The sequence below is a fragment of the Drosophila sulfurigaster genome, chromosome 2R, assembly GCF_023558435.1.
Source record: "Drosophila sulfurigaster albostrigata strain 15112-1811.04 chromosome 2R, ASM2355843v2, whole genome shotgun sequence".
Classification (NCBI taxonomy): Eukaryota; Metazoa; Arthropoda; class Insecta; order Diptera; family Drosophilidae; genus Drosophila; species Drosophila sulfurigaster.
Window position 1 is genome coordinate 28,006,333 of NC_084882.1, and position 20,078 is coordinate 28,026,410.

Consider the following 20,078-nt stretch of genomic DNA (forward strand, 5'->3'; position numbering starts at 1 on the left):
CCACGCTCCTTACACTGAGATCTGGACGGCGAACGCTTTATCATTTCTTGTTGCTGTTGACAGGAATATGTGGAGCGGTGGCAACGAAGACGATAACAGAGCGGGGCATGGTGGGGTTTAGAGGGGAGACGACGACGACGACGACTATACAGGCATTTGACAGGCCTGTCAGCCAAAACTGCGCAAAGAGTGAGAGAGAGAGAGGAAGGGATGGAGGGGAAACACGCGTCGTGCGAATCCGCTGACTTGTTTGTAATTTTGTAATTTAATGACCAACAGACATATCAAATATGCATGTCGTTGTCGGGGCTGAGACTCTGACTGTGTGGAAGCGAGGAGGAAGTGGGATTGTGGATTTATCTTTGTGTCATAACTCGGATTGTTGAATATTTTTTGATGAAAATTCTTTGACGAGTCGAGGTTTCACTTTACAGTCGCACGACCCAATTTCAACATTCAACTTAACACATTTTTTTTTACAGCAGAATTCATTTCCGAAATACGAATTGCGAATGGAAATCTGTTGCTGCTGCTGCTGTATACATTTTAGGCATACAGAGAGTCATCATTAAGTCATCTCATTGTATGCAAATTGCTCATTACAATGGACGCACTTTAATGATGGCGCTTTTACGACGCCCCGAATCGACTCCCCATCGACCTTCACAAATGCGATGCGCAAATATTGCAAATTGCCTGTCAATAATATGGAAATTGCAGAAATTGCAACCATCAAAGGATTAAAGTTTTAATACAAAAAATGTGCGTACGTTGCAGTTTACATATACACATGATTGTTTGCGTGTGTGTGTGTGTGTGTGTGTGTGTGTGAGAGACAGAGAGTGTATTTATATTTATATATGCAAGTTTGTCCAACTGTCAAGGCGTCTGTGGCCTGTTGTTCCCCTTCATGGGGCTATGACATGTGACGTGATTTCCACGCTGCGTGTCGATGTTGCAGTTGTTGTTATTGCATATTGCGCCGCACTTCCGTTTCCTGGCGGCGGCACTGAGTTTCTTTTGCATAATAGACGTTGATTAATGACGCACCAAAGGACAGGTAAAAGTGAATGCAATACATTATTTATGAGCAAGGTTGCATAATTAGCGACGCGCCAAAATAGCCAGCGAAAATTATTAACGTTCATGCAAAATGAACAATGGATGGGGCCCCTTAGGCGCAATCGACAATGCGATGCAATGATATTTGTTGTTGCTGTTGTTGTTGTTGCTGTTGTTGTTGTTGCTGTTGTTACTCGGCTCGGTTTGCTTTGACAGTTGCCATTTGCCAATTGGTATGCAGAGCGAACGCGCAATGGCCCAGCCCCATAAATTAGCCAGCGCCTCTCTCTCTCTCTCCTCTTTCAGCTGCAGCTCACACATCACTCAGAGCTGCTGAAGCCAGCCAGCTTGCTATGCAGGCCCAAAAGCAGAAAGACACGCCAACGGCATCAATCGGCAAAAGTGCAGAGCAATGAAGGACACAGGACACAGCACGCAGCACGAGGAGCACAGAGAACGGAGCTCGGAAGTGGCATAGCAGCCGGGCCGGAAAGACACGCAACATTGCATATTGGGAGCACACGGAGCGTATGAGCAATGCCAAATGTTGCCAGGCAAGTGCGGTCTAAGCCTCAGCCTAAAGCAATGACCCCGCACTCCCCACTTTCCCCCACCTTCCTCCTCTGTCACCCCACTCACTCTTTGGTTTATCGCAGTCTTCTAGTTGCCTACTTTCGACTGGCGACTGGCAACGATATCGCTCATAATTTCCAATTCGCATATTGCGGCTTGCAGGCGGCCGGACAAACAAACACACACACGCACACTTATGTACACGCACGCACACACACAGAGAGAGTGAACCGTTCTCATCTGCATTGTCTCTGCTAAATTCTGCATATCCTGTCATTGCATGCTATGTCCCAGCCTGCTTGCTCTCTGTTCCAGTTAAGTATGCGTTGCATGCCAATACACCAAGTTTCACCCCGTTTTAGGGTTCTCTGTGTTCTTTCAACTCCGACAACAAGCGACTGCTGTTTTATAGGCTCATAAAAACTTCACATACAATTTTCCTATATCAATCCAATGGAATTTATTAGTCACAGGTACGCAAAGACCGCAAATTTACTTCGTTTTCGTTTTTTGCTTTTCGTATTCAACAAGAATGTTTTCTTTTACGTTGCTAGACAATTGAAGATGTCAGGCAAAGCATAAGCTGGCTCATATTTAATGATTTTATATTATCGCTACATTTAATACATTTATGTTATAGCAAATGAATGAATATTATATTTGTTAAAATGCTTAAACAGTTTATACAATGATTTAAAATATTAAACTTTTATAGGTTACTCAAATCAAGGGCTTCATAAAACCAAACTTTAACCATTGAAATTCCAAGAATTTTGCAGACGGCAAGCAAATGCAATGCCAGACTGTTTGAAACTATTAATCGCATCCAACTAATTGGCTAATAATTGACAGTTTGACGGGTTTGCTAATTTGTTTATGCATGTTATGCTGTCAAAAACTTTTACCATACTTTTTTTCTTTTACTTCACCAGCTACGCGACGGTCACTAAAAAGCAGCAGCTCAACAATCAACACAACAAAAAAAAAAGAGCTCATATTACTGACAGTAGCAGATAAAGTGAGAACTAGATAAAATTTGCTCTACAAAGTGCCAGCATCCATTGAAAACTAACACTAAAATAGGTAAGTCTATTAAAGTTGTGATAATATGCTTGATAATATAAATCGAAAATACGTAATTTGATTATATTTATGCTTTATTTTCGGAATTAATTGTCTCACTATTATGAGATGTAGAAGTTGACTTTCTCTCTATACAATGTACGAATTCTCTACCAAAAATACCACTTGTTATATTAATTAGTTAAAATACTCACAACAAGAACTACCAAGCAGATCTCTCAACCTCCAAAAGAACACGCCATGTAACCGAATATCAGAAGGCAGCGTCTAATTTATGTAAAAGGCAAATAAATCAATTAATGTCAAACAACCTGTAGACAACAACACGGCGGACACACAACAAAGATACGCATACTCTATGGCTAAGAGGTTCCTTTGTCAGGAAAGGGGGCGAGGGGTTTAGTTTTTGTGGAGAGCAATGTAAGGGAGTGATGTGGGGGCGTGGCAGGCGTTTCTGCTTCGTTAGACTAATAATAATTAGAAGCCCACTGACATTTTGAGTCGAAGGCAAATACAATTAATTACCACAAAATACAAGTAAACACAATACAAATTTATAAAGGCACACACACTCTGAATGCGAAGAGGGAGGAATACGGGAAATTCGAGGAAAATATCAAAAGCTTGGTGGGCCCAGGCGCCAAATCAATAGACGAGCAAAAGCAAAAGCAAAACTTGGACGGTTGGACAACGTTTTCAAATGTTGTTACAAACACATACAAAATAATGAGTTAGTGGCCAGGATGAGAGAGAGAGAGAGAGCCAAATGAAATGCTGAAGAAATAGCAACACACACAAACCAGCAACAAAAACAACAACAAGAACAACAACTGGAACAACAACAAATACGCCAATCAATTATACGGCCAATTAAATACTGAAAAAGCAGCGAAAATGCCGAAAAATATAATAGAGAGGCGAATCGAGTCGATTTCGACTGCCCTCATTGAGAGTAGCTTTTGAGCCTCTAAAACAACAACAACAACCAAGGCAACCAAGTTACTTCAGTTGAGTAGTGAAAACATTTGTGTTTGTTATTGAAAATGAAGACGTGCACGTTGTCCAAGATAAACAAAAACTCTGCCTCGCCAATTCCAGTGAACAGCACGTGCAGAAAGCGTATCTCAAAAAATTTGATAAATCAACAAATCAACTGATCAACAGATCCTTTAAAATTGACCAAGAACAAAGAAGCTGCTCACCTTTAGTTTAGGAATTCAGTTTTATTTATGGTTTGTTTAAAGTGACAAGCACTGAGCGTTAAACAGTTTGAGGTGAAGTGAACTCGCCCGGTGGAAATAAGTTGAGTTATTTAAGCTATTTGCTATTGAATACATTTTCAAATAAGCCTCAAAAGAATGTTGCAGAAATATTTCAATGCAGACAGACAGTTGGAAGGAACTTTTGGTGCAAAGAGCAAAAGTTATTCCGTGTATCGAATGCCATTCAAAATGTTGCTCAACTGAACTTTGAATGAATGGATAGCTTACGGCTGAGCATTTGACCTGTTTAGCAGCACAAAATGCAATAAATGTTGTGTCGAAAACATTTACAACACTGAGACAGTTGCACAGACAACACACACATTAGTTGCATATTGTTTTTTGAACACTTTGCAAGTAAATTACAATGCAGAGAACTAAATGTAGTAGTAGTTTAAGTTCGCTTTGCTTACTTACAATTTATCTAATTCTAAGGGAATTTCAATTACGCATACGACGTGTGTGTGCACACACGAACAGGTATTGTCATGCATTTATCATTGTGATTATGCAGCAGCAATATGAACAACACCTAACTATAGAGAGATAGATATATCTGTTTCTCAATACGAATGGTTTATTTAATTAGCTATGTCGAAGTTTGGGGCGAGGTGGCAAGTAGTCATTGAACTATTTAATTGGATTCGAGACTGTTGTAATGTTTGGAATTTATGCTCAGTTTGTGATTTGAGGCGTAGTGCGCAGCCCAATATGCTACAATGTACAATTATTCAATTGAGATGCTTAGTACTGAAATTAATAAATGTGTAATATGTTGCATAATTGGATAAGCGATCGTCCTCCCCCCCTTCAATTCCACAACAATGTTGCACGCTGTTGGGTTGCCTGTTTGCTCGACTGCCTGCCTCTAATTTGACAGCCGTGGCTTGGCATTGTCGTTTCGTTTACGTGTTGTCTATCTTTTTTTGTTTTGTTGTTTTGTTACCAGCGACACGCCCCAACGCTACACTGCCGCCCCCTCGACACCCTTCGCCTCGGCGCACGAACGATTTCTTGTTCCACATTAGGAAACATTTTCTTTGTCAGTTGAGGTTGCATTTTATTGTGTTGCAAACAGAGTTTGGCTAAGCTTCTTCACTTCTTGTTTGCTGCCTTTATTCTTGCTGCTGTAGTTGTTGCTGTTGTTGCAATTGCTGTTTCTGGTTTGTTGTGTGTTTCCTTAGTTTTTTTACCCTTCAACTGTTTCCCATGGCCCTTGGCACGTTGAACGGCAGTTTGGGATTTAGCCTGACAGCTCGCTTGAAATTGCGACTGTCAATTGCATTTAATTCGCGTTTGCTGCCGTTGCCGTTGCTTCTGTTGCTGCCACTTTGACCTTTTGCCGCAAAACAGAAAAAAAAGAAGAACAAGAGGAAAGAAGAAAACCTAAATCTAATATCGACAGCTGCATATAAAAGTTTTGCTCTATAAAAGTTTTGCTCTAAATTGTATTAAGAGACAGCCAAAGAAGTTACACATTGACAGTGGATGCTTAATAAATAGATTGTTTTGGGCACGCGTCGTATACTCAATATGCTTTAGCAGCACATTAAGCATACGCCATGTTGTAAGTGAAGCTGCTGCCAACGTTTACGGTTACAAAGGCTGACTGAATGCTGCTCGTCGAGTGTCATGCAAAATAAACCGTTAAAACAAAAAGCTTTTGCGCGACGCTTTTGAAATTTGGCGCCATGGCACACACACACACTCACATACAGAAACACATAGCGAGCATCCGTGGGCGCAATGAAAGCAATCGAGCAGCTTCAACAAAGAAGCACTTGACGGGCTCACACACACACACACACACACACAGAGAGACACACGCACACACAGGCATTGTGGTAAAAGCTTTCAAGTGGCAGCAACAAAAATAACGAAAGCGAAGCTGCCTCGGCAGCAGTTGCTGCTGCTATCGTCCTTTTCATCTCGGCATCGCGACGCGTCGTGGCGTTAAAGGGACTTTTGGTAACCCAATGCGTGTGCTGATGCTGCTGCTCTTGCACACACACACACACACACACACACAATCGCACAGTTGTATTTGTGAGATGCGGTGAAATTCAGGCTATTCAACACCATCGACTTTCACTAACGCCACCTCGCGGCCGCTGCACAGATTAAATTAACAGCGCACTGTGAACAGAAGATGTCCATGGTGGGATCAGGACGTAGAGCAGAGCTGAACACAAGCCAACTTGCTGCTGAGCTCTTGAACGCACTGAAGCGTTCGTTATTGCAAGACTCTTTGCTGTGTGTGTTTGTGCAAGTGTAAGGCGAGAAAGTCACCACAGCCACAGTTCGCAGTGCTGTTAATGTGGCTGGCAGTCAGCTAGATAGCCAGCTACTTGCTGCCGTTTTCTGTTTGCTGACTGACTAAGTATGCCACACACACACACACACACACACACACACAGAACCATACATTGAGTTTTGTGTTCTGCTTTTGCTGTGAGCCCAAGGCGAGATTTTGATTTGCGCTGTTTCGGTTGTTTGGCTGTTGGCATCGCCTTTTTTGTCGCCTGTCCAATTTGTCCATTTTAGCTGTCAACATTTCGAATGGCTTTCACTGCTACTGTCGCCGGCCACAAAGCGTCCTTTGATATTGCATCCTTTGGCGCAAATATCGGATTTCTTTTCAGCTAAAATATCAACATCAGTTGCTTGCATTACTGACTGCGTGAGTCCTCGACAAGGACATGCCTTTCACTTCATTTGGCTGCCTCTGTTCTTCATTTTTTCACTGCGCCAAAGTAATGACAACATCAGTTAACGATTCGTGTTTTTTTCCTTACTCTCTCTCTCTCTCACCAAACAATGTTCTTTTCGCCGTTCGTTCCATATGTTGCGAGTTTGTCTTTTTGTTTGTTGCTTGGCAAGTTAACGGTACATAAAATATGAATTCACTTACGTACATGCATCACGCATCAGCCCAAAGCCATTAAGCCAACTTCAGCTCCAGCACCAATTCGAAGCAAAACCCAAAAAAAAATAAATAAAAAATATGACAGTACTCCTGCTGGCAACGTTGTTGCAGTGTCCTTTGCACTTTGCTGGCGCGACCTCTGCATTGTTTTTACCCCATTTCTCTTGCCATCATTGTCTCTTTGCGCTGTTGATGTTGTTATTGTCAGAATTTCTGCTTTTTGGCATTGCTCTGATGACGACGATCGGCACAAGTAAAAAGCATTGCGAAGTAGCAAAGTGTGAAGTGCTGTTTGCTCTCTGCCCTCTGTTCTTTTGTGAGTTTTTAAATGGATTTCTGCTTGGCATCTGGCAAAATGAACTTGCCTTTTAAGTGCAACTGAGCGGCTTCTTAGAACACTCCAGAGTTCGATGCTTAAATTTATCATAAATACGATACACTATAAGGTTGAATGACCCGAAAGGTAGTTTACAGTAAATACATATCTAAGTTAATTTAAAATTCAAGCTTAGGCTATTTAAAATGAGAATCTTTTAATGATCTAGTAGTAATTATGAGCAGTCTTGTCAGTAGTACATCGTATGTTATGCCACAAGCAACACACAGATAAAGAGATGCTCAAATATGCAAATGCTGAGACTAAAATATTTTTCTCACACGCCGAGAACCGAGAAAACCTGAAAGCAAAAATACTAACACCGAAATCCGCTTTAAAAAAGCTTCGCAATTATTATTTTGCAACCAAGTGCTATTTCTAGAATAACATTTGTGGGTGGTTGAGTCAATTGAGAAGGCGGCACAACAGGTTAACAACTGGCATATGGGAGGAGGGCGGTGCCCGCAAATGATAGAAAAACACTGAGAAGCTTCATGTGATTTCAAATGCAGAATTCAGAAGCAGCAACTAAACCAGCCAGAGCAGAGTTGTGAGGAGTCGACTTGAATACTTGAGCTTACCCAAAACACGCACACATCAACACCAACACACACATACGAATACAGACATGAAAATACAGATATGAGATTGAGAGAGACTACATTATAACAATGACCAAGTGCAAACATTAAAGCGAGTACATAAAATGGTTTCTTTGTGCATGATAGTTGTAGTCCGCCTCGGTTTTTTTGAGTAAAATACAAAAAAACAACTATGCTATAAATGGAGTGAGTATGTCGGGTAGGAAAAACAAACGAATTAAGGGAGAGTGCATGCAAGATGAAGGAAAGGCATTGTTAAGTTGTGCCAGACCGCAAAGCACACACACAGACAGTAACACACCTAAAGATGTCTTCTAACGGACAGTTATGGATAAGTTACAAAGGAAAACACATACGGACAGACAGTCAGACAGAAAGAAGTAACATTTCATGAAAGATTTAACATTCAAATGTGCAGAAGCAACAACAACAAAAAAAAATAGGAAAAAGGGAAAACTGCTGAGGGAAAAGCGTTTTGAAATGTTTCTGCTTAGGATCATATGTGTGTTTGTGTTTTATGTAGCATACATTTAAGGGCTAAATAAAACTACTTAGACGAGTGAATGAACCGGAGAAGCAGAGAAAACGAGTTGCGCAACAAGCACCAAGATGTTTCTAATATGCATTTTGCTTATGATTATTTAAAATTGTGAAATAAATGCGTTGCGAGAGCAAGCACAAAGGAAACTGCGATAGAATGAAAATCTGACAACGCAGCAGCAACAGAAAGTTGTCAACATGGAAGAAGCTGAAAACTCAAAATTGCTTATGAATTTTTATACTTAAATAACTCCGACTTTATGCATACCCTCGACAGGTGTAAAAAGAGGTGTATAAATATAAATATACATATATAAGTTTTTTGTGTTCTGTTATATTTGTGTGTTGTGCGTGAAACTTTTGTAGGTGTTGTCTGATTCTTAATCAGAACAAGCTGATCTGTTATGCACAGGCAAAAGGAAACACCGCTGGACACGACAACAAAAAAAAGCAACGAGGAAAAAATAAAGAATACAGATAGTAGTCCAACTACTGCTATCTCTGCAGCCGTATCGCCTTCTCCACCTCCTCTTTCTCCTTCTCCTCCTGATACAGCGCCTTCTGACAGCAACAACGTAATTTACAAGGCGCGTTTGCATGTCGCTGGACAGGACTCAACCTAAGCTCTTCAAACGTGGCCCAACCCTAGCCCCGAAAAAGCAGAATTTACTTTTTGTGTTGCTGCTGCCGTTTTTTAGTTGCTTTTTCCTGTTGTTTTACTCGCTGCTCGACTCGTTCCCTTACTCATATTAAATGCAAAAGTCATTGAGCGGAGGACAGCAGCAGCAGCAGCAGTAAACACTGAAAAGGGAGGCAGAGAGGAAATAGCTGAGGACTTTGCTGCAAAACAACAAGTTTATTTCCATATCCTTGGACATGAGTTTGCTGTAAAATTTCGTGTTGATGATCTTACTAGGTTATGCATTAGTTTTTCCCTCGCTCTCGCTGTCTCTTTGTCTCTTTCTCTCTCTTTCCCTATTTCTCTTGTTGCTCTCACTGGCTGTGGCGTACTCTTTCTATATCGCTGCTGTTACCTGCAGCGTTTTGTATTTCCTGTCCATGTAACTTTGATTTTTTGTGTGCTGTCTCTGCGTGAAATCTCACCATGCATCCAAAAAATTCTGTGAGTCTCTCTATCTTTCTCTCTCTCTCTCCCCCTCTCTCTCTCTCTCTCGACTGAGCTGCTGCAGTTTGTTTGCCGTTCGTCTTTTATGTTTATGCAAATTGAAGTTTTCTGCTTGTTTGCCGTTAACTAATAAATATTAAGTATACGCGCCTGGGTCCTTGTTTTGTTGTCTGTACACAAATTGGTACATTTTACTAGCCTTACAGGATTTGCAGCCATTGAACCAGTGTTTCAACGCTAAGTTGCTGTTCAGATTTACTGCAGCTGGACAGACACTTACCTGCTGATGCGCTTTAATGGCTGCTGCAGCGACTGCTTTCAATGACAGCACATTGCGGGGCGTAGTTCCGGAAATTGGTTGGGCGGACACTGCTGCTGAGGGAGCTGCAGTTGCTGCTTCTGCTGTTGTTGTTGCTGGTGTGCAGGGAGTTGCTGGGGCCGTTGCTGGCAACTGCTGATAGTGGCACTGCAAGGCGAAAGGCAGCAGCAGAGGCGGTGGCGGTGGCAGCGGTGGCGGAGGAGCTGATGGCTTCGATTTAGTTGCAGCTGCTTGTGGTAGTTGCTGTAAGGGTTGCTGTGGCTGCGGCACAGCCATGTTGAAGGGCACAAAGAACATGTTGTTGCTGTTTGATAAAGCAGGCGGCGGATTAAGATTGGGAAGTGTGTTGTTGTTGCAGCTGAAGCCATTGCTATGATTGTTGTTGCATCTTAAGGCATTGTTGCTGTTGCAGCTAAAGGCATTGTTGCTGCTGTTGATGTGATTATTGTTGCAACTAGCATGGCAAGCATGTTTGGCAGCAGGCTGCGCATGACTCTGAAAGCTAGTTGTTGATGTTGGTGTCATAGGTAAAGCGAAGCGTTGCGCAGGCGTAGTGGCAGCCATTTGACAAGGCAGCTGTTGCAACTGCTGCGTTGTTGTCGTTTGTTGCAGCGTTGTAATGCAGCTGACGTGCTGTTGCTGTTGTTGCTGTTGCTGGCACAGTTGTTGCTGCTGCTCGTGATACTGTTGTTGCTGCTGATATTGTTGTTGATATTGTTGCTGTTGCTGCTGCTGACACAGTTGTTGCTGCTGTTGTTGCTGATACTGCAGCTGCAATTGTTGTCGTTGTTGTCGCATTGCTGCTGCCACCTGTGGCGGTTGCTGCAGTCGTGGCTTGGGCAAATGCTCGTAGCTCTGCTGGCAGCATTGGCAATCCTCACAGCAACCAATCTCAGCATTGCCACAGCAACTGCTGCTGCTCGCTGGCAATGCATATGGATTGCTCTTCCCTCTGGCTGCGTAGTTCATCTTGGGCGCCTTGCCGCCAGCTGTGGCAGGCTGCAGCTGCGGCTGCGACTGTGGCCACTGCACCGCACACGGCACGATGCCCAGAAAGCGCAGTCCCAGGGCGGGACTGGCCGATTGTCCAGGTGCCGGATTCGTTATGTTGACGGCGTTACGTTGTCAGTTCAACTGTAAGACAAAAACATATAGAGAAAAGAATGAATTGAAGCTTCAGTTTTCATAACAAGTTCATTAATTTTCAATGAGGCCAATGAATGAATGTGAACGAGTCTAACCTTCGCTTCGTCTTCCACCTTCTTCCACCCCTCTTTGAACTTCCTGTAATTTATGAATTATTTTGTGTGCGCGGAAGCAAACCTTCGGCACGCTTGATTACAATTTTTGGCTTCTTAAAACAATTTTGCCGAAAAACAATGCGTCCTCGTCGTCGTCGCTTATTTTTTCCCTCAATTCAGTTTCTCTCAAAAATTTTTGGCCTGGCATAAAGAAAACATTTGTTGTTTTTTGTTCAGCCCCTGCCTGCCTGGCTGCTTGTTGCTTACTTTCTCAGCATCCTTTTCAGTTGGCACCCCTCCCGTTTCCCCTCAAGCAGTTGGCACGGCACTCGTTAGAGGCTTTCAGAAATCACTCAAAGTTTGTCAAGAACGAGAAAACCAATTTTTCAGCTGAGTGCATTTTAATTTCGTATACGCCCCGTGTGCGCCTGTTGAGTTTTTCAGTCTTTCAGCCAGAGGAGTGTTCCAGCAAATACGAGTGCGAGCAAGAGAGCAGTGTGAAAAGCAAAGCACACAGGTACAAGAATAGTGTGTGTGAGTGTGTGTGCGTGTGTATGTTAAAAAGGTTTGCTTTTCATTGCAACACGCCTGAAATGGCAACTTTGACAAACAGCCACAACAAGAACAACAATAGAAACAGAAAAATGCTACTTTTGCCTCTTGCATTTCCACTTCTTGCCAATGCACGCAAAATTGGCAGCAGCCCCTTCTCTTCCCCTCTGTCCACCCTTCACTACTCTTCATTCCCTCATTTTTGCATGTCTCTTTCTGCCCGTTCTCTTGTTGACTTCTCTATGCTTCCTTTTCACGCACCCAGCATCACCACAAACAATAGAATTTTAAATGTGACAAACAGGTACATGTGTCCAGCATGAGTAGCTGCTCATCCAATAGCAGCAGCATCTTCTTTTTCGTTCGTGCCTCTGCTTGTGGCACGCATCAAGCAGGCAGCTTCATTGTCTTTGCTTCTTGCTGTCCGCAGTCAACTGATAGTCGGAGCCTTATTGAGAATTCTTTTTTGATTAAGCTCTATGAATTTCTGGCATTTTGACAATCGACTTTAGTTGCTAAAGTAGTTGCAATTTGGTTGATATCACAATCAGAGTTGGAGCACATTTTGTGTTAATCACAAATATGCAATCTTTTGTCTTCGATTGTGCATTTGCATGGCCTTAAAATACTTAACATTCCGTAAACTGAAACTGTCCAAAAGTATGTGGAAGATTATGAAGAATTTTGTTTGAACTATAGCTTGATTTATGGAGAATGCCTTTTAAGCAATATGCATAAATTTCCTCAAAAAAAGAGTCACTAGAAAAACTGTACCAAAAAGACGCTTTTCTTCTCACTCAGGCGCAACAAAATTGTTTAGAGGCGTGGATACAAAATATTTTCCTAATAAATTATCATAATTCCACAAATACTTGAATGAGAAATATTTAAAAAAGAAGCTAAAAAGTAGAGGCTAAAACTTGCAGCCTGAGATCAAAAGTTTTCCAAGTGCTGCAAAGCTGCGCACATATCAAATACATAGTTTAAGATATAGCACAACAACAACAACAACAATCAAGAGAACAGTAAAATATATGCAAAAAGTACAATAACTTTTAGCGATTAAGTTGTGGCAAAGTTTTGTTTGCCCAACAATTTGCGTGTTCAATTTTCGTTTTATCTGCAAATAAAACAAAAAAAAATGAAACTGAAACTGAAAGAAAATTGCAAAACGATGTGAGAGCGAAAACGAGACTGTTGGGAATTACAATTCGAATAGTGTAGCATAATCAGTGTATGCTCGTAATGCAGTAAACAATTGAAGCCTTTGTGAAAATACAATTGCAAGTTGTTGTTTCAGATGTACAATAAAAGATATACTTGTATAAGGCTGGAAAGTCGCCAGCCAAAAAGCCAAATATACAGAGGAGAAACTTCGAAAAAGAATTTGGTAACATCAAAGCAAAAATTTTTAATGAATTTCTTGGCCAATGCTGAAAGCCTCCAAAAACGCACCACACGCAAATGCTGAGGCCAAAAAACAAAAACACAAAAAAAGGGACCAAAAGAAGCGCCAAAGAAGGGAAGGAACAAGGGCGGGTTCATAGGTCCAGTTCAGCCGGCAGATGCCGATCCGCCCCCCGCCCCCGTCCGCCACACTCTTTGACCATGGCACGGAAATCGTGTTGCTCGTTGGTGGCCTTAATTAAATTTAAATATTTTATCACCGAAAAATTGCCAGGCGGCAGCAACTGCACAGCGACAACAGCAACAACAACAACAACAAGATGCTCTCTCTCTTTCTCCCTGGGCATGAAAAGGGTGCGGAAATGTTGGCACTCTGTGAGCTTGTTGATGTGTGTGCGTATGTGTGTGTGTGGATGTGTGTGCGAGTGCAGACAGCCAAAAAATACTGATGTGGGTGTATTTTTCATTATTTGCGAAGCGTTGCAACTTTTTTGTTGTTTTTTGAGGGTTGCCTCATGCCCCTATCCCTGCATCGTTGTCGTTGCCTTGTGCCTTGTGCCTTTGCCACACACTTCATATTCAATTGTGTTGAATAATTGCCATACGGTTTTTTGACCAACGGTTTTTGACACTTGCCTAAAAGGACACACACGCGCTCAAGTGCCGCAGTCGAGGCAACGCCCCCATCTCTATAGTTTCATCTCCTGTCTCGTGTCTCGTCTCTCGCTCAAATGCTTCCCTCATGCCGCATTTGAAGTTGAACTTGCCTTTTTTGCTGTTGCGGGGCCAAAAAATGAGCAAAACATTTGGCAAAAAACTGGATGACTGCAAAACAGTGAAGCGCCCCGAACACGGGACGGCAGCAGCAGCAACAGCAGCAACAACAACAACGACTACAAAACATGCCAGGAGCGTTTTTTGAAATATCTTTGTAAATATTTAAAATGTTCCGCACATGCGGGTACTTCAATCATGCGCCAAACTGAATCGCCAACATGGCAATAAGGTCTGGGAATGGGAAGAAAACTGGACAAGGGTGAGATGAGGGGAGTCGGAATAAACTGGACTCTGTTCATTTCTGTTTTCTGGCTTATGTACAAAGCTCTATGGTTCTGTGTGTTTGGGGGTTTAACCCTCGTAAGAGGCGTAAGTTTTAAATAGTTTTTGTTGACCAATGTCAGCATACAATTTGGTATTCATAAATTAATGAAGCATCGGGCAAAAAATCCCCCTTTTTTTGGGTTAGAAAGTTTTTCCATAAATTACTTCTACACTGACTAGTGAAAGTACCAGATTTTAAATAAGGTATTAAAACATGTAATCTGGATGTGATTATAAAATACAATAGATTGAAATGTGTTTAGCTGGGTCAGCGGATTATGCTATGCAATGTTTTTTAGCTTTGGCATTAAATATGCATTAGAATTTCGTTCAAGTAAACTGCAAAATCATTTCGTAATTGATATTTTAGTAGCTCAGGAAAACAATATGGCTCTCAACTTGTTTTCAGCTCATGAATTTTGCAAATAAAATTAATTAAAAAGCAAAAGCAATTTGCAAACATTTCGTTTTTCGTAAGTTTCAAGTTAATAAATGTATGAGTTTTTTAATGAATGTTATGAATAAATATAACTTTTTTTATTAAACGTTTACTTATGGCCATCAAATTTTTACTAATGAGGTTTTTTATCCGCTTTACACATCGAAAAAATAATAATAATATACTGAGAGCAATCGATAGTTTTTCCAATTAAAATTTATAAATAGAATAATAAAAAGTGCGAGAAAGTAAATCAAATCATATTGGGATGATTTCTCTGTTAAACATTTGAAACATTAGATAAATAAAATAATATTTTGAATTAACTATTTTTTATAAAATTTATTCAATTATTTTTCCTGATTATGCATTCAAATTCCAGCTGTATTGAACAAGTAAGAAAACTACGGACGAGTGTGCTCGACTATGAGATACCCGCTACCCTAATTCAATAAAATCATATTTTTCAAGCAAATATTCTGCAAAAATACTAAAATATACAAAAGCTTATATTTGGTATATCAATTTTGTACTACATTCAAAATATATACAAAATATAACGGATTGTCAGCCAATGCAATATGAAATATTTCATAAATAACTTCCACAATTTTTATCTGATTTGATAGTCTAGTGAAAACGAAAGTTTGTTATCCCCTGAACAAATACCATCATTCGGTTTCCTCAATGATTTAACTTTACAACTAGGAAAGCTCTTTAGTTATACACAGTTTTTTCAATTGCAAAATGTAATTAAATATAATAATATTGAAAACGAAAGTTTGTTATCCCTGAACAAATACCATCATTCGGTTTCCTCAATGATTTAACTTTACAACTAGGAAAGCTCTTTAGTTATACACAGTTTTATTTTCAATTGCAAAATGTATTTAAATAGAATAATATTGAACTATTTCGCTTTTCATTCAATAACTTAAATATATAACCATCATCCGGAATATCTGGCAATTTGTGAGAACAAAAATTAATTTAAGCTAAGCTTAGTATATTGTGTCACTGTCTTAAACTTCTTTTCTTCTTCTTCATAAAAATATTATTAATTGTTATTTACTTTATCTTCTTATTGAGCTCAGAAATGTTGGATCCACTAAAGTGGAAGAAATACTAGTAGAGCAATAGTATGATAAATTAGATAAGATTTAACTAATCTTCAGAAAATAAATTTATTTTTCCCAGCAGCTTGGTTAACAATAAACATTTCCTTCAACTTAATTGTACAATTTAGAAAAACGACACGACATTAATTACTTAAAATATAAACATATATAATATATATGTATGTAAGTTTCTATTTATTGCTCAATTAAAAAATTTGATTTTGTGAATACGAGTTTATTCCAATTTGAATAGAGCTCTTCAAATGACTGTAAAATTTATTAATTGTAAATTTTTGTTGAGAAAAATATCCAAAAATTGTAACATTAAATGATCACTCTTAAGCTAAACTGGGCAACTGGCAACCAGGCTGAGCGACGGCAAATGAGCGAATGCAGAGCACACTACAGAGAGCACAACAGGAAGAGGCAAGTGTGTGTAGTTGTAGCTTACTCACACTTGGTTGCTGCGATGGCAGCGTAGCCGCAAAAAGAGCCGAAGTGCCTCTCAGTAGGCTACACCAACACAATGACACTAAAACACGCACACACACACACACACACGAACACGTAAAGCAAACCGGCTGCGAAGTGGCACACTTTGAGTTGTATCGAACTTTTTGTTGTTGTTGTTGCGATGCACAACAAAACTCGCGACGTTGAAAGGGGGCAACAAACAACAACAACAACAGCGGCAGCAAGAAGCGACAGCTGTGTGGCAGATATACGCAATGAAAATTGCACGATCTGGCGACTTTTTGCTCGGCTCAATACAATTACTGTTGTAGACGTTGACGTTGACTTGTTAGCGAAACGCAGCGTCTCGTGTCGACGAATTAACACTGAAGAGCCAAGTCGGCGGCGGTCGGCGCTAGGTAGCGTTTCAGTCCGTGTCCGTGTCCGTGGCAGAGCCGCAGCTGCAGCTACCACCACCAGAGGACTCGAAAAAAGAGACACACACACATACACAGTCTAAAGCCCGGCAAGTTGGCCAACCCAAGTAGCACACAAAAAATGTTCAACCAGGCAGCCAGCTATAAAAGGCGTACTGTGGTTGACATTATCGTGTGCAACTAAATCACATGGACACACACACATACACACACACATAGTCACACACTGCATGCCCTTGCAGCTTTCTATGTGTGTTGTAGAAAAAGGAAAGCCAAGTTGATGCCTTCGTCCTCACACTGGGCGCACTTTCGTGTACCGCCCCTTCGTGCGCTCATTCGCTCGTACAATGCGGCGTATGAGCAACAATAACACGCATACACTTGCACACTCGTTAAGCGCCCACAATGTCACGCCACCCTCTTGGCTTGAGTGCTGCATTTATGGCATTTGATATGCTAATTTGCACGATTTCACTGAAGAAGAATCCTTGCCAGAGAGACGCGCCAAAAAATAACAGAGGACCAAAGTCACCACCAGCTACTTCTAGTTCAAGTGTCGAACGAGAGCAGCTCGTTGACTGAGTTATGTGCGCTGTAAAGAGATAGTTTCATAGTTTGATATTAGATATTAGTTATAGAAAATACTTAAATTTCCATATGTGTGATCTTTTTGTGAACGATCTTAAAATTTATTTGAATATTTGCTTACTTTGCCTTGGACTACGTGAGTGACAACCAACTGTAGCGCATTTCATGTGTCCAGCAAGTCATTTCGCGCAATCAACCACCTTTTGCGCACAAAAGTATGCTCTGCTTTTTCTCGTCTGCTGCGCTCTCAGCTCTCGGAGAGCGAGAGCAAGCGACACCAATACAAATGCAGCGCCAGTAAAACGTCAGCAGCAGTCGCATTGAGAACTGCATATATAGAAGCACAGAGGCGGAGTCTGCTTCGGCTGGCCATGTAAATGCTTATATACCAAAAAGGCGGTGGCTTGCGATAGTCGATGAATATATAAACGGCATGCAGACAGCTTTTTACGTTTGTCCAGCAAAGATGGCGGCAATCAGAAATTCGGGCAAAATTTGATGGCTAATCAGTTGAAATGATTGATCCCTGGTGTGACGACGCCACTGCGCTTTGTTTACCACTTGTTTAGGGATACAACGACAACGACGACGACGACGATACAACAACAGGCCGTAAACATAAACACGAAACACGAGGTGCGAAGAGCGTAAAAGAGCGCAATTTGTTGTTGGCTTGTATCGCAATATTTTGCCGAGAGAACGCTCGCTCTCCCGCTCTCAGTGCAACGACAATAAAAACAACAACAAATGATGATAACACTGCCGGCATATTCTTTTCATCCTGTTGAACGCTCGCCCACACACCAAAAAAAAAAAAAACAGCTGACACCTGCTCCACACACTCACAACCGGCGTCCAGTTTGACAGCTCGTTGGACACTATCGCTTAGACGTCGTCGGCAAAGCAGTCACATGTGACATTATCTATCGTCCAACAATGGCTAGCGAAAGTTTTTTTGGGTAGCCAAAAAAGCCATGAATAATATTTGAGGACTTATCTGCGACAGCGGCAATGGCTTGGCCAAATTATGCAAATTTCTGATTCACAATGTAAACATTTACTTTACTTTTCAGCGCAGACGTTGCCCACTTTCCATTTGACATTCGCTTGAATTTCTTATCGCGCGGCGCTTTCATTAACGAGCGTCTGCTGCTGCTGGCCAAGAGACCTTCTAATTGTCTTGCAAATTAGTCGCCAGTCGACAGCCACAACGACAACGACTAAAAAATGCGACCCAAAGCTTTTGCCTGGGGTTGAGTTACTTTTTTTTGTTTATTTATCCTGTGATGCCGCCGGCTGCTTTCGCTGATCTCCAGCTGGTAGCATTGATATACAGAGAGGACAACGACCGATGATGCTGCTGGCAGCTGTTGAAGGAAATGAAAAAACAAACAGCATCGCTTGCCGTGTGAGCTCGCAATCTTTAATTTTTTAAGCGTCGCTTTCCGCCCTCCCACACATACTCTGAAGCGAACGTGCCTGTCGAGGATTAGCTCCAGACACAAGGCAGACGTCGCCAGAGACTCAGAGAGAGAGAGAAAGTAGGAATCGAATGTTAGGCCGCTTTGCCGGGCAGCTGTTGAACATCAACTGTGTGTCGCCGGAAACGCACACACACACCCACACACAAACAAACTGGCCCTATGCGTGTTTTTATAGACTTTTCCACTTAATCCCAGGGGTGCAGAGCTGAGCTGAGTGAGTAGCAAGCGCAACGAACGCCAATCGATTAGCCACGACACGGACTAAAGTGAAAGTCTTTAATGTGGCCCTCAAACTATATATAATATACTTCTTGGCAATGATGATGGAAGGCAACAGGCCACGAGTTGACTGGCCATAAACTCAGTTAGCCCATCGTTTCCTCTTCATAAACAATTCAAGCTGCCTCATCGTCTATGGTCATAATAAAGTCAATGTGCTGTCATTAACATAATTTACAAATACTTGCAGTCATTTTCTTCTCCTTCTCTCTTCTTTTTCTCCTGCTTGTGTCGTCTGTTAATTTAGAGCCAAGGCAAGACTGCTCTTCGGGCAATTGCAACATTTCATTTATTACCGCGCTGAAAGACAAAATGGTTGTTGCTCTAATTGAAAAATTATTGTGCCATAAAAATGTAAGGCGCATAAAAATATGTTTGCTTTTCGCCACGCAGCAGCGGCAGCAAACTTTGGCAACTCGAGCGAGTTAAACGTGAGTTTAATTAACTGCCAAGTTTTAAGTACTTTGAACGCGCCGCGTTCAAAATGTAATTCAAATTTTAAATAGTTGTGTGTGAATAAGTCAGTGAAGAGATGCTCATAAAATATGTGGCATTAAAGGACACACATTTTTGCCCAGCCTTTTGGGCAAAGCAACACACACACACAGCAAATCCAAGGCAACTTTATAGGGAGAGAGTCGCCTGCAATTTTCTGTGCAAATCTTTTGTGTCTTTTGCGTTAAAAATAGGAGAAAACTTTTTTTGTATACTTATTTTATAATGAAATTCCCCAAAGTCTGCTAAAAACGAAACAAAACGCAGAAGCGAACGAGGGCAATGAAAGGGGAGTGAGGAGAGGGGTGGGGAGTGCAGCAGCGGAAAAAGCATTTTGCAAAATTACCCTTAAAACAAAAATGCATTATTGTCATCTAAAATGCAAGCATGCATTATCCTGTCACAGGTCCTTTGAGAGTTTGCTTTTTGTGCAGCCATCGTCGCTCCTTCTACTTCTCTCTCTTTCTCTTTATCTACTCACTTTCTTTTCTTTTCTTCTCTATTCTTTTATTTTTTTTTTGCTGAACTACTGCAACGTTTATTATCTGGCGCATCGCACCAAAAACCCAAACACTGGCAAAACTGCAACTGAGCAACGTCTCACAGTGCATGTCC

The 20,078-nt window shown here is 41.3% G+C and overlaps 1 protein-coding gene across 3 annotated transcripts in view; it reads right to left on the reverse strand.

Annotated features, from left to right (window-relative positions):
* Nucleotides 1-10,853, reverse strand: part of LOC133836011 (cytotoxic granule associated RNA binding protein TIA1) — a 77,084-nt gene extending 66,231 nt beyond the window's left edge. For all 3 annotated transcript variants that reach the window (XM_062266262.1, XM_062266265.1, XM_062266263.1), the window contains exon 1: nucleotides 9,831-10,853. In XM_062266262.1, coding sequence (XP_062122246.1) covers nucleotides 9,831-10,838 — 1,008 coding nt within the window. In that variant the 5' untranslated portion in view covers nucleotides 10,839-10,853. The remainder of the gene's footprint in view (nucleotides 1-9,830) is intronic.
* Nucleotides 10,854-20,078: the final 9,225 nt, after the last annotated feature.